Source organism: Neltuma alba, unplaced genomic scaffold, assembly GCF_004799145.2.
Source record: "Neltuma alba isolate B1F8T4 unplaced genomic scaffold, ASM479914v2 tig00004539_pilon, whole genome shotgun sequence".
In the NCBI taxonomy this organism is placed as follows: domain Eukaryota; kingdom Viridiplantae; phylum Streptophyta; class Magnoliopsida; order Fabales; family Fabaceae; genus Neltuma; species Neltuma alba.
Window position 1 is genome coordinate 3,920 of NW_021633754.1, and position 21,656 is coordinate 25,575.

Consider the following 21,656-nt stretch of genomic DNA (forward strand, 5'->3'; position numbering starts at 1 on the left):
GTGATTTGGGTGGTGGTATCCAAAGAGCTTGACTTGAATGCAATCATGGACAATATAAGAAAATTAGTAGGAATTGGAGATGTTACTTGGAGTTCTTGCAATAATCAAGAGGAAAAATCTTCAAAGATTTGGGGTGTGTTGAAGCAGAAAAAATTTGTTTTATTACTGGATGATGTGTGGGAGAGATTGGACTTGAATTCGGTGGGGATACCCCATCCAAAAGATTCAAACTTTGAGTCCAAAGTGTTATTCACAACACGATTGGAGGATGTGTGTGTGCAAAAATGCAAGCTCCAAAACCACTCAAAGTGGACTTTTTGAATGAAAAAGAAGCATTAAAGTTATTTCATATGAAAGTTGGAGAGGAAACTTTAAACTCCCACCCTAGGATTAAAGAACTAGCAAAAGAAATGGCAGCAGAGTGTAGAGGGCTGCCTCTTGCGTTAATTGTGGTAGGACTTGCTATGGCTGGTGTGAAAGATGTTAAAGTATGGGAGTGCTCAAAAAATAAGTTGACAAGTTCTACATGGACCACTACAGATTTGGAGACAAAAGTTTTTTCCATCCTTAAGTTGAGCTATGATCAGTTGCCGAATGATACTCATAGAAACTGTTTCTTGTATTGTGCATTATATCCAGAAGACTATGAGATTCGGGTCACTGATGTCATTGATAAATGGATAGGGGAGGGGTTTATGTGTAGAGATATGACAAAAAGCATACAAGACATTCGTAATGATGGTCAATCTGTGATTGCAAAGTTGAAGCTTTGTTGCTTGTTGGAGAGTATTGAAGATGATGTTGTTTTAAGTCGTTCATTTAAGATGCATGATATGATTCGAGAGATGGCATTGTGGTTATCTTGTGACCAAAATAAAAGAATTAAAAGGGTTCTTGTACAAGAAGATGTGATAACAACATCCCGTGATGATGTTGAAAAACAGAAAATTGTTGAGAGGGTTTCAATTATGAATAGGAAAGTACAGCATGTACCACCTGTAACTTATCCCAATTTAGTAACATTATTGTTGAGGCATTGTGGTATACAACATTTGCAAAACCTCAAATGCATGAGCAAATTAAAGGTGTTGGAACTACAGTGTCATGATACATGTGAACTTGGAGAAATTGGTGAGTTGGTTCTATTGGAATATCTTTGTTTAAGCATAGATGGATCTAAGTGTCCCAAGGAGTTGAAGAATTTGAAGAATTTGAAGGTATTCAATTTGTACTTGAGTGATAGTAATATTGCAAGCATTCCATCGGGAGTGATATCAAGTCTTCAGCAATTAAGAGTGTTGAGAGTTCATTGCAACAGGGGAGTTGGAGAAAATAGCCAAGCAGAGGAAGAATTCCTGGAGGAGGTGGAATCTTTGCCAAAAATTGAGGAAATAAATGTTGACATGGAAACAGAAAAAGGCCTCACCAAGTTACTTCAGTCAGACAAATTGCAAGAACGTATATATGCTCTTCGCCTCTCTGATTTGGACACCATTGAGATGCCTTCATTATTGGCATGCATTTCAAAAATGAATCACCTCCAACAATTGGGTCTGATTGAATTATCTGGTTTGAAAGATTATTCTGGTATTTCTGATGACACTTGTTGTCTAAGCATGCTTCAAAGCGTGTGTATCTTTGATTGCCATTCCTTAACGCATGTCACATGGCTCAAGCATGCTCCACTGCTTCAACTACTTATCGTTGTCGACTGCTCATCAGTGGAGGAAGTGATAAAGGAAGATGAGAATGAGGATTCTTCTTGTGTATTCTCTTCTCTGGTAAACCTATATCTGGGTGGAATGCCAAAGCTTCAGAGCATCCATAAGACCGCCTTGTCTTTTCCTTCCCTAAAAACCATCAGTATATCACAATGTCCAAATCTGAAAAGGCTACCACTTCATTCAACTCTGCCAAACAACTAATTATCCGCGGACACAAAGATTGGTGGGACAGTTTGGAATGGGACGCCAAACACAATTTCCAATCAAAATTTCAGCCCCTCACGTCAGATGACGTCAACATAAATTTTCAAGGTAAAATACATTGGTAACATCAACGCACACATTATTCTTTACTGTTCTTTTAATTTTTATGACGTGATATAATTTTACTCTTTATAGATATAAAAAATAAGCATATTGCTTTTGACATATGTCAAAATGCTGGCCCAGCTCTATCCTTTATTCACTGAATGCTAAAAGGTAGCCATGTCATCGTGTGATTATGTATGCGAGCACATGTCTGGGTGTGATTCCTTCATCTCTGTTCTCTTCATGAAATTATTAATTGTTTTTTCAGTTAATTGGCTTTTTATAATTTGCAGATTGGTTTACTGCTATGGGATTGGATTTCCTCATTGGTCCTTACAGCGCCTTTGATTTCTAAGGTTGATTAGCTTCTTTTTAAAATAAATTAAAGGACCACCAAACATGGCGTGTGTATTATTACTTATGTATTTTTATTTTGCTTTCTCCTATTTGTGTAAACTTTTTGATTCACCATTACACCCTTCTATACGTACAGAGCAATGGTCATTGGTCAATAATCTATTTTGCGTTTTTCCTTTCGTGGTGGTTATAATAAGACTCTGAATATTGATAAAAAAAAATGCATTGAAATTATTCGCATTTTGAAAACATCTCTTTTCTAAAAATTACAAAGCGCATAAACGCCAGCCTCGGAGGAAAAATCATACAATAAGAAACACGATAATTCAACCTTAGATCTTACCCATTAATTCAATAAATTAGGATTATTAAGATTTTTCACCAATCTAACGATGAAAGAATCTAAGTTCCGTGGTTTGGGAATCTAAGGATCCGTATTCATATTTTAAAGTAAAATTATGTAATAAGTAATAATTATATATATAAATAATATGTAATAACGATGAAACGAAATATTTTTTTTTTCAATCAAAATATCTTTTGTAAAATTAATTTTAATATTCCTTTAACAACTAAATATTAGCATTAATAAAATTAGTTCTTTTTAATTATGATAGGGCTAGAGGTTTCAAGAATTCGTTATAAACAGTTATTTATGTTGTTTTTCTAACTTGAGACAGATAATTTGGAGCAAAGAAAAAATTTGAGTCAGATAATGATCATTACAAACTATAACTGGTTGCAACTATTTGTAATTATCTGGAAATTTAACAAGGAAAAATGATTTAAATTAATACATAATTGATTACAATATTTCTATTACTAAGTGCTAATTAAGAATTATGATGGATGACCTGTTCATTTCTGTAAGAGTCAAGAGACCAAAGCAATTCAAAAGCGAAGTTAAGAACAAAACTCTAACCAACTTTCATTTTTCAAAACAAGTCAATGTCAAATCCTGCAAAGGTACGTCAAGACAACTCATGAATATATGTTACTTTCTTTTTCTTTTTATTAGTTACAGATAATTGAATTATTATTTTAATTAAAAAGTAGGTTAAAATTGGTTTAAGGCAACAAGGGCATAAAAAATGTATTTGTTTTAGTAAATATACCCTTGTTTATAGAGAGGACGAGTGGGAAAAGGATATTAGAAAGGCATATAATTTAATTAATTGGGGATAGAAAGGAATATAATTTAATCAATTGGGGATGTAAATGAAAAAAAACATGTATGCAAAAAAAAATTTATAAAATTTTTTTATAAAAATGCTCCAGCTTATAATTTTTGTGGTGTGGTCGTCATTCAGGAATTATGAATACCCGCAAGCCTAGCATTTATGCACGCATAATAGTAAAGGCGAACTTCCTAATACAAAACCAAAACCAAATATTAATTCATAGGTAATTACTTAAAACACTAGGAAATTAAATGAAGCATAGTAATAGCGAATGAAATCAAAAATCCAATCAGATTTCAAACAAAGAAACAATATGCAGTGAAATATGTTCAAAGGCCTAGCAAGCCCAAATTAACTAAGCCCCTAAACTCAAAAGAAGACCATTACATTCCAAGCCTCAGTATCTGCTACACAGTGTATGAGTATTAGCAAATACCAAAACCAAAACACATCAATTGATGTGGAGTTTTATTATAGTAGTATTCCTTTCTGTATTATTATAGCATTATAATAATGTGTTTGTACACCTTTTAGAACAGATTGAGGGGTTACTTACATGTGTGTCTTTTGTTGGCACTGAATGTGAAGTGAGACACATTTTTCATATAATTTCTTATGAATAGTACAGATTTCAACAGATTTTGATGATATTTTCATATTGATGATTCATTTATGTTTATCGTGATTTTTTTCAATCTTCATCCTGGTGCCTTGTTTCTTCTTCTCTTAGTTTAGGCTGCCAGTAGTATCCAGCCGTTCTTTTATTTTGCCAATTAATTACCATCCTTCTGCTTTCAGTTCTGGGTAGCTATAATTGCTTACAATCAACAGTCTCTTGTTCTATTTGAAACTGTTTCAACTTGCAAGTCTCTTTCTTGGTGATATTGTAGTTCTACTGTGGTCCAATTTCTTTTTCCTGCTCTATTCTGCCAAGAATGTTGGTGTGGTTCTATTTATTTATTAATGGATGTGCTTCTAACAAATTTTTAAAAAGAACAAAAAACTGGACTGGACACTGACAAACTAGTCAAAGTAATGGTTCAGGGGTCAGTGGATCAGACTAGGATTAACTTTGAATCAAACCAGCTATAATAAAATAATTTAATTTAATTAAAAATAACAAAATACAATAACATTAATAATCATTAATAACAAGATACAATAAAATGCAACAATAGTTTGATTATAATAATAACAAAGCACAACAACTAAGGAACAAAAAACCAGACCAGAAACTAAATTCATCGAGATAGTGGGTTAAGGGTTAATTGTCTGATTGGAGTCAGATTGGGGTTGGACCAATCATATTAAAATAATACAATTTAACTAATAATAACAAAATAGAACAATATTCATAAATAATAATCACTCAACAAATACAAAAAAACCATAAAATAGTTTAAATATTTAATTTTACTAAACTGTCTTCCAAACTCCATCCAAAAATTTTCTCACTCTTCTTTTCTTGAGAACCCTCTTTTATCTTTTGTGTGGGCCACCTCTGAATCATTGCTCTATAGTCACCCCTTCTTGATCTCCATCTGCTTACAGCTAACCCCTTAGTCACTCTATCAAGTACCACATTGAAAAAACAACCAACCCAAAGGGAAGACTTGGATTGTCGTGCTTGCTCAGGTAATTAGGGGCTATGCATTCCGTGTTTTTACTTTTTATTAACTAAACTCTTATTCCTTGCAGGTTCGATTAAAAACTCCGACCAACATTTGAAGGGGGATTTTGGCTTGGGATTTCAGATTTGGGGGAAGGGAAAGAGAACGACTGAAGATTCGGGCGAGGCAAAGACGTTGCCTGTAACACTCCGAATTTTATGATTTAGGACGAGTAAAAAAGAAAAAAATTTATTAAAATTATTTATTTACCAAATAAAGGGAAAAAATTATGGAATAATGATTTTTAGGGTTTAGAGACATTTTGGAAAAGGTATTTCTTCAAAAATGGCTTAAATAATTTTAACAGATAATTTTAAGAGAAGAATGGTTTATTTTCTCTGAAAATTATGGAAAAATACTTAGAGATTTATATTTAATCTGAGAATTTTAGGATAACCAGTTGTGATGGATAAGAAAAATCCATTCAGAATATTTTGGTTTAATTTCTGGATATATCTTATATTTCAGAAAAATAGGAGAAATGATAGGATTGGAGAAATAATTATGTGTGAGGTCAAGATTGGTCCAGGAACTTTGTAATACGCGTGCTACCTTCTCTTCTCTAATAGCCACCTGATTCTCTCCTCCATGTAACAGCTGGTTACCACGTGTCTAACTCATTTCATTCGGTGTCCAGAGAAAAGAGAGATAGAGAGCGCGAGCGAGAGAGAGAGGAAGCACGAGAGGAAGAAGTCGGCGACGGAGAAGAGGCTGAGTTGAATCTGGTGATCGGAGGTGGTATCCAGTGCATGCAAACCGATCAAACATTCCAGGTGAGCATCCTGATCAACCTCCCACCATTTTCTTTCCTGTTATCCGAGTGGTTATGGCGTGTTTGAGGAGAGAGAGACAGAAGGGTAGTGAGAGAAAGTGATGGAAAGGATAAGAGGACCGATGGATTCGGATTCTATGGGTAGATTGAAGTGTTTGATGTTGGTTTTCAAGCTTGCATGTAAGGTTGATACTCTGTCCTGAGATTACCGAACTGAAATAATATACTGGTATACTTAGACGTCGTTGCTTCTTGTTCTGGTTTTGGGTATTGGTTTCATTTGTTCTCCTCTGTTTATGTCAACCGAAAACAGAGGTTAAAGGGAGGAGAAGGACGCTTCTTTATATATATATATATATATATATATATAGACATATGCATATGCCGCGGGATCCAGAAGGAGTTTGTGTGTGACGGGTTGCTCTGCTTTTGAATCCGTGACAGGGGAGTGTATTTCGGTGCTTGCATGTTGTTTTCGTTTCTGGTTCTTAGCTTCTAACACAGGCGTTAATCACTTGAGATAATGATATCTGTTTTTCTTTCTGGTTGTTGGATGTTATATGGCGTCGGGTTCACTGGTTTGAGAGGAGACCGAACTGACATATATATATATATATATATATATAGTTTCGGTATAAGTATGTATATATATGTGTGTAGATATATGCAAGTGTTGTTTGCTCTGTTTTTGAGTTTACCGAATAGAGATTGTTATGCCTGCAAGTTTTTAGCTTCGGGTTCAGTGGAAAAGAAATGTTGATGACATATAAATATATATACAGTTGTGATTTCGGTTCACCTAAAAAATATATATATATATATATATATATATATATAGGATCATATAAATATACGCTATATTGCTGTTTGAATGGGGGGAGTGTATGAGTGGTAGGAAATTGACTGTGAGGCTTGGGTGTGTTTTATAGTTAAAAGGTTGAATAGGGAATGTAAGATTTAAAGGAGGAAAAGGAGAAAAATTTAAGCGTACAAGGTGAATAAGTATGGTCAAATATTAGTCTTGGGTATGTGTTGAAAATCTGGGAAAACTTCCAGATTCGAAGCAAAAACATTTTACAATTGATTTCGACAGTAGTGTAGATGTAAAATGATGTTAGAGTTACTGGGGAAGGGTCCCTGTGCAAATGAGAGTGGTTTAATGTAAAAGTTGCTGAGTTAGAGGGATATTGGGTTTAAGTCAATCGAGATTCTTAGAAGTTATTAAAGAGTGAAATTATAAATTAGGAAGTTAGAGAATTATCAAATGAAGTAAGAAATGTTTAATAGAGACTTAGCTGATGCTTGATAGCTAGAAGATTAAATATTGGTTTTGGATATCTTAAAGTTACTCAAGAAACAAGAAGGAAATTTGTGTTCTTAGGGTTTGCAAATGGTGAAGAGGAATTGTAATTGACTAAAGAATGTTTATAGAATCAAGTTATTATTGTTGAAAGGATTCAGAGGATTTGTGAGCTCTCTTAAATATGTATACACGTGTGCTATCAAGTTAAATAAAGTTAAGCTAGGAATTTGCTTAAGGAAAATCAAGCTTGTTAAGAAAGAGGTTGAGCTTCTTGATTTGAATCCAAATAATTGAGGCTAACGGTTAATGTTGGAAGGTAGTCAAGTGTTTAAATGAATTATGAATGGTTTAGTGGGGATTCAAATGATTGAGTTATTTGACTAAATTTCTAACAAGGGAGATTGAATGTGTATTTATAAATGAGTACGTGTAAGTCAAAGTCATTTGGACTTTTTACTTGACTGAAACTCAAGTTAGTGGACTTGAAAGCACATGCATGTGAGACATGACTTTGTCCTTAAAATATAATAGATAAGAATTGTATGGATTTGGAAATTACAGTATGAAGTTAATTAAGCCAAGCCAATTTTAGAAGCAGTTAGAAGTACAAAAATAATAATTTATACTCTAGCATAGGCGCCTAAGTGTTAGGTGTCTGGCATGGGAAGTGCTATAAAGTATATATTTGTGTATGTGTACACACTTTCGATTAGTAAGCTTGTAAGGCAAGGGGATAAGAGTAATTAAAGGCTAATAGAGTTGTTATATATAGTTGTTTTGGAATATGGTTAGAAATTTATCAAAGTGCTGTGACGATGATTTTCAAAACTGGAGAATAATTTTGAGATTTAATATGAAGTGTTAATAGAAAATATTTTAAAGATAGAAGACTTGTGTGTGTATATAATATATTATTTTTGACTAAGATGATCAGTTACTAAGAAAAGTAACTATTTGAGCTGAGATAAAGAGAGAAACTCTCCACAGTAAATGTATTAAATAAGAAAAATTGTTCAAGATGACCAACTATTAAATAAGGGCAGAGATTGAAAAAGGATTGGGATTTAAAGAGAGATTTATAATTTATGAATTTTAGTTGGATCAAGCATTAACCTACCCTTACTAAAATAATAGGTTTTGATATCTGCAAAAGCCTACCGAAGAAGCTAAGAGAAAGGAAATAAACAAGTAAGGTTTGATTTTGAAGCAGAAGGTTGATGTAGTAGTTCTTTCTTACCTTACACTTGTGTATGATTACTGCATGTCTGTTTGTGCCATATTGCTGTTTAAAGCATGAGAACATGTAATCTTTATTTCCTTGCATGGATTATTTAGCCGTGATCACGTATAGCTGATAGACATGGGACAGTGATTGCCAATTATTTGTGCATTATTTATTCAGCTTGTTTATCTGTCATTGCGCATAAATGCTTAATTGCATTAGCTTGCAAGGTTATGTTCCACTTTGGCTTGTTTTGCATGCTTTATATAATCTGCACATTTGTTCGATGGAAATTACTACTACGGGGATTCGTTCGAATCTCACCCTCCCTTCCTATACTATACAGCTAAAGCAAGCAATTCCAAGAGTAAGGAGGGTCATAAGTGCTGAAGGTGGGCTTGTATGAAGAGCAGGAATGCCTGCTGCCTTTGTACCTATAGAATAATTATTTTGATATTTAATTATCTGACTTATTAGATGTTTAAGAGCAAGTAACCCCCACTTACTAGTAATTATGCTATTTTGTATCCTTCTTAAGGGAGTGTGTACTTTCAGTGCTCAGGTAAGGGTCATTGTCCTGAATGACCAGGGTAGTAACTTATATAATAGTAGTATTATTTTAAATCTGTGTGCCTGTCATATGTGCTTCAAAAGTAGGATAGAACACTGGCGTCTAGTGATCCACAGATGTTAAGTGGACCCTACTGGTATATAGAAAGTTAGGTGTTGCATTGCCCTCCCTTCCTTTTCAGATTTAGTCTGTCGCCTGCAAGTCTAACTGTGTTTTTTTTTTTAAAAAAAATATTTTTCAACACAAAACGATGTCCTCAGGAAGACTAAAATTATTAAACTTTGGACAACCCATCCAACCGGTGGGTTGCTTGTTTTTACTCGTTTTTATCATTTGAACCGGTTTTTTTTAGTTTGATCATAGGTTGCTTTTTTCCTTTAACCAAACCGGACCAGAGACCAATTCGCTAGTTTTTCTATTGAATAGACCGATCCAGTCCGGTTTGGTTTTTTTTTTTTAATTGACAACAACATTCATCTTTATTATCCCTCAATAACTAAAATTAATAATCATTGATATTAAAATCATCATTAAATTAAAGTTCATTCAAATCTATAGTGATTGAGATATTAGAAGTTAAATAAGGAAAGATGGAACCGACAACAACATAATCATTCAATTCAGTTTATCACCAGTTCACTCCAACTTTTACTAGTTTAATCCAGTTGATACTGATTTACTCCATAACTAGTTTAGTACTCAAACCAGATAGGACCACAAGCTGCCAGTCTGGTCCAATTTTTTTCCCTTTATTTTTTTCACTTTAGAATCAGTACTTGTCTATATTGATCCCATGTCTAATATATGGAATTTTTAGCTTGCACAATGCTCAAATTAGTGCTTTTCTTGCCTTATTTGATTTCATCTTGGGATGCCTATCGCTGATTTCTTGACTCTTGTTTTTATATCTAAATATTTACAGCAAGCAATTTAGTGCAAATAACACTAGTGATGACGAGTGGAAGCCACCACAGCAACTAGTGAGACATTGTATTCGTGTTCCTGAATATTGTTTACAATAATTAGTATTGTCATTGTTTTGTAATGTTGTACTGTTTGACTGACTAATTGGGCTATATGATTTTCAATTAAAGCTAATTAATTTTCTTGATTTTTTTTTCCTTATTTCATTTCCTCATTTGACTGAGTGGACTTTAATTTACAATGGTCATTTTAGTTTTAACTCTAGAGAGGGACTCGATGTTATTGTATGTAAATATGTATTATAGACTTTTGGAAAAAAAATTTACAAATTTACAAATATTTGATTTGGACAATTATAAATTGATGAATTTTAACTGCAGATACGGCATTTAGGGCATTTAAGTTTGAAATGCAACTTTTAATTTACAATTGGGAATCCTATTTGCAAATGTCTCAATATTTTTCAGAAATTTTTTTAAGGATCCAATTATCGTTAATTTATTTTTTCAGCACTAAAATGTCATTCTTTCCACCAAAAAAAAATTATGATTTTCGTCTCTTGGGTTGGGTCAAATGATTATCAATCCATTACCAATAATTAGAGTGGAATTATCTTTAATTTAATTACTTATCTCAACGTTCAACGATGAAAAGCTTGGACCATATTTTATATATATATATATATATATATATATAATTAACCGTGCCTTCTATATCATTGGTCCATCATCTCAGGACAAATTAAAAATTCTGATTCTTGATCTGATATGATGGAGCAGCAAAACTTCAAATCAAGAATCAAACTCTAGTCAAAACTTGAAGCCATATAAAATGTAATTTTTATTTTTCAAAAAAAAAAATTCATTGCTTCAACTCCAACTCGAGAATGGCAATCTCTTTTATGAAGATTCCTAACTTGTTCATTCATGTTAGAATAGACAAAAGCCAAAGAAAGAAATCATAGCATCCTAATAAAGAATAAATCAATGTCCATCTCATCAAAGAAAAATAAGGATAAAGTAAATTAGATGCTTCAATTTACTTTTCAAATTAAAGAAATAAAGGGATCATCATCATCGTTTCAAATCCTATCCATTTGCATCATCAACTGTCTCATGCAAACTCATAAAATATTACAATCACTTGGTGTACGAGGTGAGCCCAAACTATCACACGTGGTCTTCCTTCATTTTGATGAGGGAAAAATATTTATTGAATAAAAACTCTAACTTCAGCATTTTGCTGTTTGATTTTGGATTAAATGCAAACTTAATTAGCATTGTTTGAAAAGACGAAAGTGAGAGGGACAAATATGGAGAAACTAGGAGATATCATATGGGATATAACAAGGAATCTGTGTGTTGGCGCCAAAAAAGAGGCTGAGTTTATTTATGAGTTGGAAGAGAGTCTGTAATCTCTGAATCATAAATGGAAAAGCCTTCAAACTATGAAGAAAGGCGTGGAAGCTCAAATTGAAAAAGCTAAGAGTAGCAGAGAGGGGAAAAGGACACATGAAGTCAGTGTTTGGCTCTAAAGTATCCAAAATATTCAAGAGGTACTCTTCGATTAATACATCTATTCTTTTTTTTCCCACTTATTTAGTATGTGGTGTTTTTATTTATTTGATTGTCTCTATTCATGAATTAGATAATTTCCAAATTCAACATCAATAATGTTAATTAAGTAATTCAAGTTCTAAATGCTTTGCCCAATGGTTTCTCTTGAGTTAATTTAAATTTGTTAATTAGTTGTAAATCGAAAGTGCTCTAAACCATTTTTTTTTCAAAAAAAAATTCTGGTCAAATCAAGCTAAGCACTTGTAAAAATTTTGGATAACTGTGAAACATATTTTATATTGAATTTATTTGAAACTTCATCACAATATAAAAACATTATGCTCATAGCTACGTGTTCTCTAATCAGGTGTCCATTTTTTTTTCAATCAAATTGGACAGCTTGTAAAATGGATATAAATAAATTAAGAAGGTATTTGGATAAAAACCAAACTATAGTTTTAGAAGTGTTTTTACAGTTTACGAAATAAATATGTAAAAAAATTTGTCTCGTTTTGTGAAAAAATACTTCTAAAACTATAGTTTGGAGGTTATCAAACAACACCTAAATCAACTTGTTACGGATGCGATATTTTTTTTAAGGGATAAGGTCTAAGATTCCCCAGTCTTGTCGATCGATCACACACTCACACACAAACCGCTGGAATTCTCCCCTGATTCCCTTAGAAGAATCTCTCTCACCCCCAATCAGGTCCAGTATCGATCCGAATCGCTGGGAGAAGCTTCAGATGCCGCACAGGATCGGTCAGGAGGTTGCTTGTGTATGGAATGGGGGACAGTAAATGACTCTTCAAATTCCATTCATGGACTTGGATCTGGCCTTTCTTCTTTGCTATTTTGTGTCTGCATGCCTTTCCTTTTCACTGTCCTATCAGACAATGTTCGCTTGAATGGCTAGATGATAAATCCATTTCTTTTTAATTTTAATATTTTTATTTCTCGCAATCTATGCTTGTGCATAGTGATTCTCGTCGGTTCTGCTGCATGTCGGTCTTGAGAAAAGGAGAGGAAAAACGGCCAATATTGGCACAGATCAGGGCTCATGCAGGAGCAATTAAAGTATGATTCTTTCAACTGGATCTTGTTCTTATTTTTTGTTTACTTATTATGTACAGTGCTCTAACAATTTATTTTACTCAATTAGGCTGCATATCTGTTCAAGGGTGCTATAATTAACGGAGAGATTGGTGAGTCACTGGATTACCATTTTTCTATACTGAATTACAGTAGCATCAGTAAAGGATATTGCTTTCTGGAGTTTCCTGCCTTCCGGAAGAGCCTTTGGTGTCATTAGATTCTTATCTGTTAGATTTTTGCATTTTGCTGCACTTTTATAAAGTATAATCTGCGTGAAATTTATTTTTGCGTTTCTGTATTTTTGAGTTAGCTGTAGTGGCTGTTCATGGATCTTTCCTTCATTTAGACAGCTAATAAGGCACTTAAATCCAACAAGTGTTTGATAAAATTGATTATTGTTTGGTATATCGCTTAAGTGTCCTCTGCATGTGGGACTGGAAAACCTTTAGCTTTGAACCATTTAGTTATCATGATGTCACTAATTCATACTATTGTTCGGTCTTTCATGAGGAGAAGATGCATTGTAGCTTTAAATGACGTAAATATGAGCAAAAATCGTTATACAGATGTCCTACCATGTGAAAATGAAATAAAAATGAGCAGAAACGTATGAGTTCCTTGCGTGCAGACCTCTTCCTCTGGACGTCTTTCTCAGTCTATAGCTACGCAAGGTCCACTATCACATGTTCACATACTTATGGGGATTTCTGGGAAATGGTGACCACCCAATACCGTTCATCTCATATTCTAACCATTAGTTTTACTTGCTTATCATCAGTTTGAATATTTGTTTTAACTTCTGTGTTCTTTGCTGTTACCCAATAAATTTTTATATGGACTTAAATTTATTAGTTTATGATTTGGCTCCTGCCAAAATGAAATGTACTTTAATGGTTTAGGAGCATGTCACTTAAATAGATTTTGTGATGCACTTTTGGAATTGAAGCAATTTGATATAGCCAGAAAGTCATATTTGGCACCTACAGATGTAGATCCTTCAATCCGAAGATCTAAATCATTCAAGGTGGCATTCAATCTTTACACCAACTAACCATTTAGATGTTTAAATCACTTATTTCATTTATGTAATAACTATTTGCATCCCTGTCTATTGAATTTTGCTAGAGGTTGATGTGGCAAGACTTGAGATAACTTTTTATTATTTCCCGTGGTCGAGGGATGGCTTCTATTACTAGTTTCCCGTGGCAGTATAATTATTAATCATTGATAGTTAGATATCCTTTAAAGATAATCGATCAAGCTTAATCTTGTGGAAATTGAATCCATCACTTCTGTTCTTTGATGCATGGATAAAGCCATCACTTCTTTCTTTTTATGCTTTGGTTTTGCTGGCACGGACAGCAAAACTTGAGGAAGAAGTTGTTGCTGCTAATAAGTTGTGAGACGTACCTTCTGAATAAAGGTGCAATCTAATTACACTGACTTCATGGTGATTTGATCACCATTTTCCAGGTATAATGGGTCACATGTGCCAGATTTAAGTTAGCTGTCTCGAATCTCCTTGATTTTGTCAAGCTTTATGATGCATTCTGAAGTACCTCCAAAAAAAATTCCATGTATTTTCTCCAGCTTTGTTCTTCCTAAGCAATATCTAGCTTTACTATTACTTTAGTGAAAGAAAAATCCGGATATGGGTAGGTGTATATATAGAATGTCCCCTCCCCCAAAAAAATTGGAAATTGGCGTCCTCAGGCCTTCAAGTAACACAGACTTATGAAATAGTGAAATGATTGCCTGTTAAAATGACTTAGATACCTGCTTTTATTGAACTATTTGATCACACAAGACACATTCTTTTTGCTACATTTCGGGGGTCACCTGTCAATATATTGCACATTACAGGGAAGAAAGATTGTTTCTCAAATTTGTGTATCTATGCTGTACTGAGACGCATGTGTGAACCAAGATGTGAATGACCTGCTTGTATAGGGTATACATATCTTCGTGAATTTCTGCAAATTTTTATGTTAATGTGGGCATGTGTAGATTCGCATTGTCCAGGAAGGTGTTGGTAAATTCGGCAATTTGATCGGTTTAGTTTTAGTGTATTATCCTGACAGTGAATCAGCCAGGAGTCTAGCATTGGAGGTTACGGAAAAGGTATGTGCTTAATTTGAGTAACGATATTACTATTATTTACTTTGTTTAGTCAATATTTATTTTACTTGACCTTTTTAATAATAAGCTACTTCTGTAGCACATCTTTTTGGTTGGTTTATGGATCTATCATGCTTGGAGTCCTTGAATATGTACTTAACTTTTGTAGGGTCCTTAGAAGGGACGTGCAATCCTTAAACTCTAAATGACGGGTACGATAGATAACTAAAGGAATATTTATTGGTTCCTAGGAATGGGCTGACCATTGGATTTGAACAGACACATTAGGCCTGTTGTTCCTACTGGGCTTCCATTCGCTCTGAGGGATTTCTTAGATAGTGCCTTAATCCTCTATGGTCTACATACACTGTTGCTGATGTATTCTTTTGCTTGACCGAAATATCATCTGTAATTATTCTTACTGTATTTTACAGTGAATAGAAGATATTTTGAGAATACCTCACTTTATTTCCTTCTATAATGCCAGGTATTGCTACGTATGTTGAATGGAGTGCGAATATGATGGAAGAAGATGCAAAGCGGAGGTTGAATAATGCAGAACTTCAGGCAAAGAGCAGGTGGCTTTTACTGGGAAGCATGGAACTAGGATAGTTTGTGCAAGCATGAACGAGGAAGATTCTAAAGATTGCAACTCCCTTTGATGGTAAATATTAAGGATAATAAGGGAGTTTTCGCACGGCATTCACTGTCCATGTAAGGGTGAATTACATACAATAAAAAGGATCAACATGATGAAAGCTCCTGATTTTTAAATCAGTTTGGATTATCTCTGCCTAGATTCAAAGAAAAGTGTTTACTCTATTAGCCCAATACTTTTGGGAAAGCTATAACGTTGAACACATCAAGAGTGCAGGGGGATTTTTCACATTGAAAAGTGAAGGTGTAAAATTTCCTGAAAACAAAGCTTAATTTCATTGTTAATTATTCTTTTCAATAGAAACCTGGCTTTTAGTGGTTCATGATTTTCTTGCTTGTCCTTTATAAGGTATTTAAGGTAGGAGGATTTACATCCTATATAAGTTTATGGATTATGGAAGTTATCTACTAAAGAAATATGAATAGAAATGACTCAGTTAGATTTTAACTGAAGAATTTTAAATCTAATTAAGTTTGAAACATCACTTTTAATTTGCAATTGAGAATCCTATTTGTAAATGCCTCAATATTTTTTAGAATTTTTAGAAGAACCAATTATCATTAATTTATTCTTTTAGGGATTTAAATGTCATTCTCTCACAAATAATATATTGTGATTCTTGTCTCTTGAGTTGAGTGTAAAGATTATCATTCCATTACCAACAATAGAGTGAGACTAGACTATTAAGGGTGAGGTCTAACAGAAGAAGCTGATCTCTCTCATAACGTGATGAACTCATATTTAGTACTTGACGGTATGTCTAACAAGATTACTTCTAAGAAAAAGATACTCGTGAGCAATTAAAAAAAAATATAGTGGGACTATCTTTAATTTAATTATTTATCTCAATGTGTACCGATGAAAAGCTTAGATGCATATAGTGTGTGTGTGTAAGAATTAACAATGCCTTCTGGTCCAGTCATCGCAGTGGAAATTAAAAATTTCTGATTCTTGACCTGATCTAATCGAGCACCAAAACTTTAAATTAAGAATCAAACTCTCTAATCAAAACTTGAAGGGATAATTAATTTACTAGTCCTTATAGTTTCATCCAATTTTAAATTAGGTCCCTATAGTTTTTTTTTCTTTTTATTAGATCCTTATTGTTTGTTCAGTTTTGATGAGAGTCCTTCCGTTACTAACACTGTTAGTTTAAGCAGATAGGGGCTTATGTGGCAGCATTCATTGTCTTCTTCTTCCTCAGCTTCTCTCCCTCTCTCCTCCCTTCAATCTCCTTTAAAACAACCGATGCTCTCTCCACATCATGATCGTCCTGCTTGCCCACCTTTTCAACTAATAAGCCCCACTGTCCTTCCTCACTCCCCCTTCCATTCTCACTCTCACTCTCACTCTCACTTTCTCTCTCTCTACTACCTTCACTATCATGAGAGATTCTTCCAAGAAGAACAAGTTCTTCCTATGATAATTACATTACTGAAGTGGAGTATTAAGGGATTTATATTTTAAACAATCAAGGTGAAGAACCGAGTCAGCCAAGAAAATGCGGTAAGTTCCCACTTGATCTTATATGGGAAACGAAACTATCTCCAAACATTTGTTGGTGAGTCCACAGGAGGTTGATACCGTCGCTGTTATGGCTCTTCTAGTGGAAACTCAATATTTTAGTGTCCAAGGGTTTAACAATACAATTAATACACAGAGAATTTTGACACCATGAATGTTAGAGACCATATCGTCTTCATTCATAGAAATTAGAGAGAGAGAGAGAGAGAACGAGGGAGAGAGAGAGAGTGAGAATGGAAGGGGTAGTAAGGAAGGAGAGTGGGGGTTTGTTAGTTGAAAAGGTGGGCAAGCAGAACAATGATGATGCAGAGGGAGCATCGGGTGGTTTAAAGGTGATTGAGAGGAGTAGGGAGGGAGAGAAGTTGAGGAAGAAGACAATGAATACCTGCCACGTAAGCCTTTATCTGCTTAAACTAACAGTGTTAGTAACAGAAGGACCCTCATCAAAACTGAGCAAACAATAAGGATCTAATAAAAAGTAAAAAAACTGTAGGGACCTAATTTAAAACTGGATGAAACTATAAGACTAGCAAACTAATTATCCCAAACTTGAAAGCCATAGAAAACGTAATTTATAATTTTTTAAAAGCAAAAAAAAAAAATTCATTGCTTCACTCCAACTTGTGAATGGCAATATTCTGAAAGATGATTCCTGACTTGTTCATTAATGTGAGAATAAACAAAAGCAAAAGAAAGAAATCATAGCATCCAAGAGAATAAATCAATGTCCATCTCAAATAAAAATAAAAATCCAGTAAGGAATTAGATGCTTCAATTTACTTTTCAAAATTAAAGAAACAAAGGAATCATCATCATCATCATTTCAAATCCTATTAATCTGCATCATCAGCTGTCATGCAAACTCATGAATAATATTGCAGTCTCTTTGGTGTACGAGGTAAGCCCAAACTATCATACATGTGGTGTTCTTTCATTTTGAAGGGGGGAAAGACAAAGAAATGGCAAAATATTTATGAAAAAAAAACCCTAACTTTAGCATTTTGCTGTGTGATTTTGGATCAAATGCAGGCTTAGCATCGTTTGAAAGATCAAAAGTGAGAGGCAGATATGGAGAAACTGGGAGATATCATATGGATATAACAAGAATTAGTATGTTTGCACCAAACAAGAAGCAAAGTTTATTTATGATTTGGAAAAGAATCTGCAACCTCTGAATCATAAATGGAAAAGCCTTGGACCTGTGAAAAGCATGTCAGTCTACTCTTCAAAAATTACTAAGCTAAATGTAGAAATGGAGTCTAGCCTAGGTCAAGGCTCAAGAAGCCTAATTTGTTGCAGTTCCTAACCAGTCCAATTAAACACATTATCAAATTAACAAGTATGGGTTTCTATTGCAATGTAATTTTTTTTTTTTTTAGATTATAGTTTCTATCTAAGAAGAGAGACCTCAGCTATTATTTCTGAAATTTACAAACGAATGTAAAAACAAAGGAACTAAAGTAAATAGAAAACTAGTGAACAGAAAATGTTGCCGACAATGATTGATAATGCTTCTGTGGAGATAGCTTATGACCTTCCTGGTTTTATGAAACTAAGAGTTCAATAGTTGAATTATCAATTAATCCACAACTCGTAGATTGGATCAGTGCCTAACTGCTACTCGCAAGACATTAACACTGAGTGCGAAATGTTCAACCTAGGGGAACCTAACCAGAGGATCCATTCTTCTATGACAAACACAGCCTTGCATTCATCCAGAAATTAATTGAATTAATTGAGAACATCAGCCAACTCGGTTGAGGTAACAATTATATCCAAATTAAAGAAGAAAGAAGAAGCAAATTCAACTCGAATCCACAGAGGTCTCTGGCTAAGCAAGCCTACAGATCTTGAGAGTTCAGTTCCAGATTTACGAAATAAATCTAGCATAAGAATTAAAGCATACAACTCGCATACTCAAATCAGATGTCTAGTCTGAATCTCCGAAGATCATCGAACTCTTTCTCACTGATGCTCAGAAGCTCAGATCCAGCACCTCTCCACAAATGCACAGTGTCCAGCCTCGCATCACAGCTACTGAGTATGAAATAGCAGGTGCCATGGAAGGATCAGAACGAAGATTGAGATGATGAGAGGAAAGAAAAATGACGGTGCAGGGAAGAGATCAGCAGGACGGAAAGAAAGATGATGATCAATTCATTCCCACTTGCCAGCTCATAAAACCAACCAATCATCCTCCTGCCCAATCGTCCATAACAGAATCCTCTTCCACCTAGCTCTTCATCAAAACGCAGCACTTCATTAGTCAAAGTCTTCATCCAATTCTTTTGGGCTTGGGCTGGGCCTGATCTTTCATATCTTTAATTTTCGGCCTAAGACCTGATAGAAACAAATAAAATGAGTAACTTTTTTCATCCAAAAACAAAAAAAAGAGCAACTGGTTCACAGCATCAAAAATACTATAAAAAATGATACTCAGTTCCTAATTTGATCAATCATATTTTTTTATTTATTTTGTCACAAAACAAATAGCTTTTAATCATAAAATTGCCATTTGATCTTACAAATTAGACTAAGAATTCACTGCACATAAGAGTTTATCAACGTTAAAAGCACAAATTGAAGAAGCTGAGAGTAGCAGAGAGGCGCAAAGGAAACATGAAGTTGGTGTTTGGCTCGAAAGTATCCAAAACATTAAAGAGGTACTCTTCATTGATACATCTTTTATTCTTCCCCCTATTTATTATGTGGTGTTTTTATTTATTTCGTTGCTTGTGTTCATGAATTAGATAATTTCCAAATTCAGTATCAATAATGTTGTTAATTAAGTAATTCAATTTCTAAATAGCCAGCTCATAGTTTCTCATGAGTTAATTTAAATTTGTTAGTAGTAAATCGAAAGTGATATAGACGTTTTTAAACAAAGTGTTCAAACCAAGCTAGTTAAGCACTTTTAAAAATTCTGGATAAGTGTGAAACTTATATTATATTGAAGTTATATATTTGAAACTTGATCACAGTATAAAAACGCTATGCTCACATTTACATGTTCTCTATTTGAAGTATTCCTTTAGTCATGTGTTTAATAGTATAGAAAAGATAATCAGGTGTACATGTTTTTCTAATTAAATTAATTTATACCTTTCTTTTAACTGAAAATAAATTGGACAGCTAGTAATATGGATACTGGTAAATCAAGTTTTTATATATGTTATGTACGCAATGTTGCACACATAATATGCGCATTTTCAAATTTTAAGTTTTATGCTAATATAAAGTAATGTTGTTTACTTAATTAGGTTCTTAAGAATCCATTACAGTCCCTTCGGGGACATCCGATAAGAATCCAACTATAAGTGGTTAATCCATGGGCCACTCAATCAATGAGTGAAAACCATAAAAATGGCACAATATTAAAGACAAATAGATAAAAGCAAAGGAGCAAAAAGAAATTTTTTTTTTAAAAAAAAAGCATTCAGCTATATGTTATGAGTCCTAAGCATCATCTTCTTCAAAATTACTAGTTTTTTTTTAAAAAAAACTAAGAAACAAGCATTTCCAAGAATATAAGGACATATATCATGGAGTATTAATATTAAAGGAAGAAAACATATTGTATTTTATATTTTATTGGAGATAATATTAATTACTTAGTTTAGTCGTGAAAGTTGTCCTTTTTTTTTTATTAATGTGCAAATTATGTAACAAATTAAGCCTTATATTTAGGATTGGAGGTACTATAAAATTAATGCCAATCGTATAATTTTAATGAATGTTTAATTCATTGTCCTCGTTATTTTGTCTAATTTCATTTTGACCACTCTTTTTAATTGATTTCTTGCAATGTTAAATTGTTTTCAACTAGTAACATGCTAATATTATTCTATATATATATATAACAAATTAATTTGGTTCTGTAGCACAGTACATATAGGTTGGCGAGAAAAAAAAAAGTAGTATTGTACATAGGCAAAAACTCTTTTTTTCCAAATTTTGTCAAAGATTTATTTATTTAAGGTGTGTTTGGATTAGCAGTGGAAGAAATTACTTTTTTTTTTAGTCTGACTTTTGTCATAGTCAAATGAAGTAAAAGTCAGGTAGTGTAATATGATTTATATTTAAATTGATTTTTGTTAAAAAAAATCAGTTTACGAAGATGAAACTTGTTTAGATAATTAATAAAAAAGTAAGTTTAGATGTAAAATAACAAAAAAAAATAAATTTAAGAAAAATGTTGAAAATCAAAATCATAAAAATAAAAGGATTTGATGTATTATTGAAAAAGCTATAAAATATTTCTTATTTTAATTATTATTTTTACATTAACAAGTAAGAATATATAACAATAAATAAATTTGGATAGTATGGTTATTTCCTATGCAAATGACACTCCTTTTCAAGTAAGAGAGAGGGTATAATTTTCATCCTATCATGTTAAATTAGAAAAGTTACGAAAAATGACTTCAAGATAAAATTATTTCTTTTCATAAAACTTTTCTGTTTCATTGAGATTCCAAATGAAAAATTTTGACCTGAAGTTTCTTTTGCTGGTAAGTAATTTGGGACCTCAAAATATGATTCCAAACATGGCCTTATTAAATATTGTAATCTCCTAAAATATTATAAATTAAAGAGAGATAATTTAGTATTAAGTTGACGCAAGACTCCATCGTCTCTTTCTTTTCCCCTCTTACTTTCTTTCTTAGAGGCA

General features: G+C 33.3%; 1 protein-coding gene across 1 annotated transcript; it reads left to right on the forward strand.

Moving 5' to 3' along the window:
* Positions 1 to 410: 410 nt before the first annotated feature.
* LOC114745140 (probable disease resistance protein At5g63020) lies at positions 411 to 15,414 on the forward strand. The gene is made up of 6 exons (XM_028933283.1): positions 411 to 1,863; positions 2,327 to 2,362; positions 5,270 to 5,382; positions 5,811 to 6,014; positions 14,692 to 14,764; positions 15,290 to 15,414. Exons 1-6 carry the CDS (start codon positions 411 to 413, stop codon positions 15,412 to 15,414), a joined length of 2,004 nt encoding a protein of 667 aa, XP_028789116.1.
* Positions 15,415 to 21,656: the final 6,242 nt, after the last annotated feature.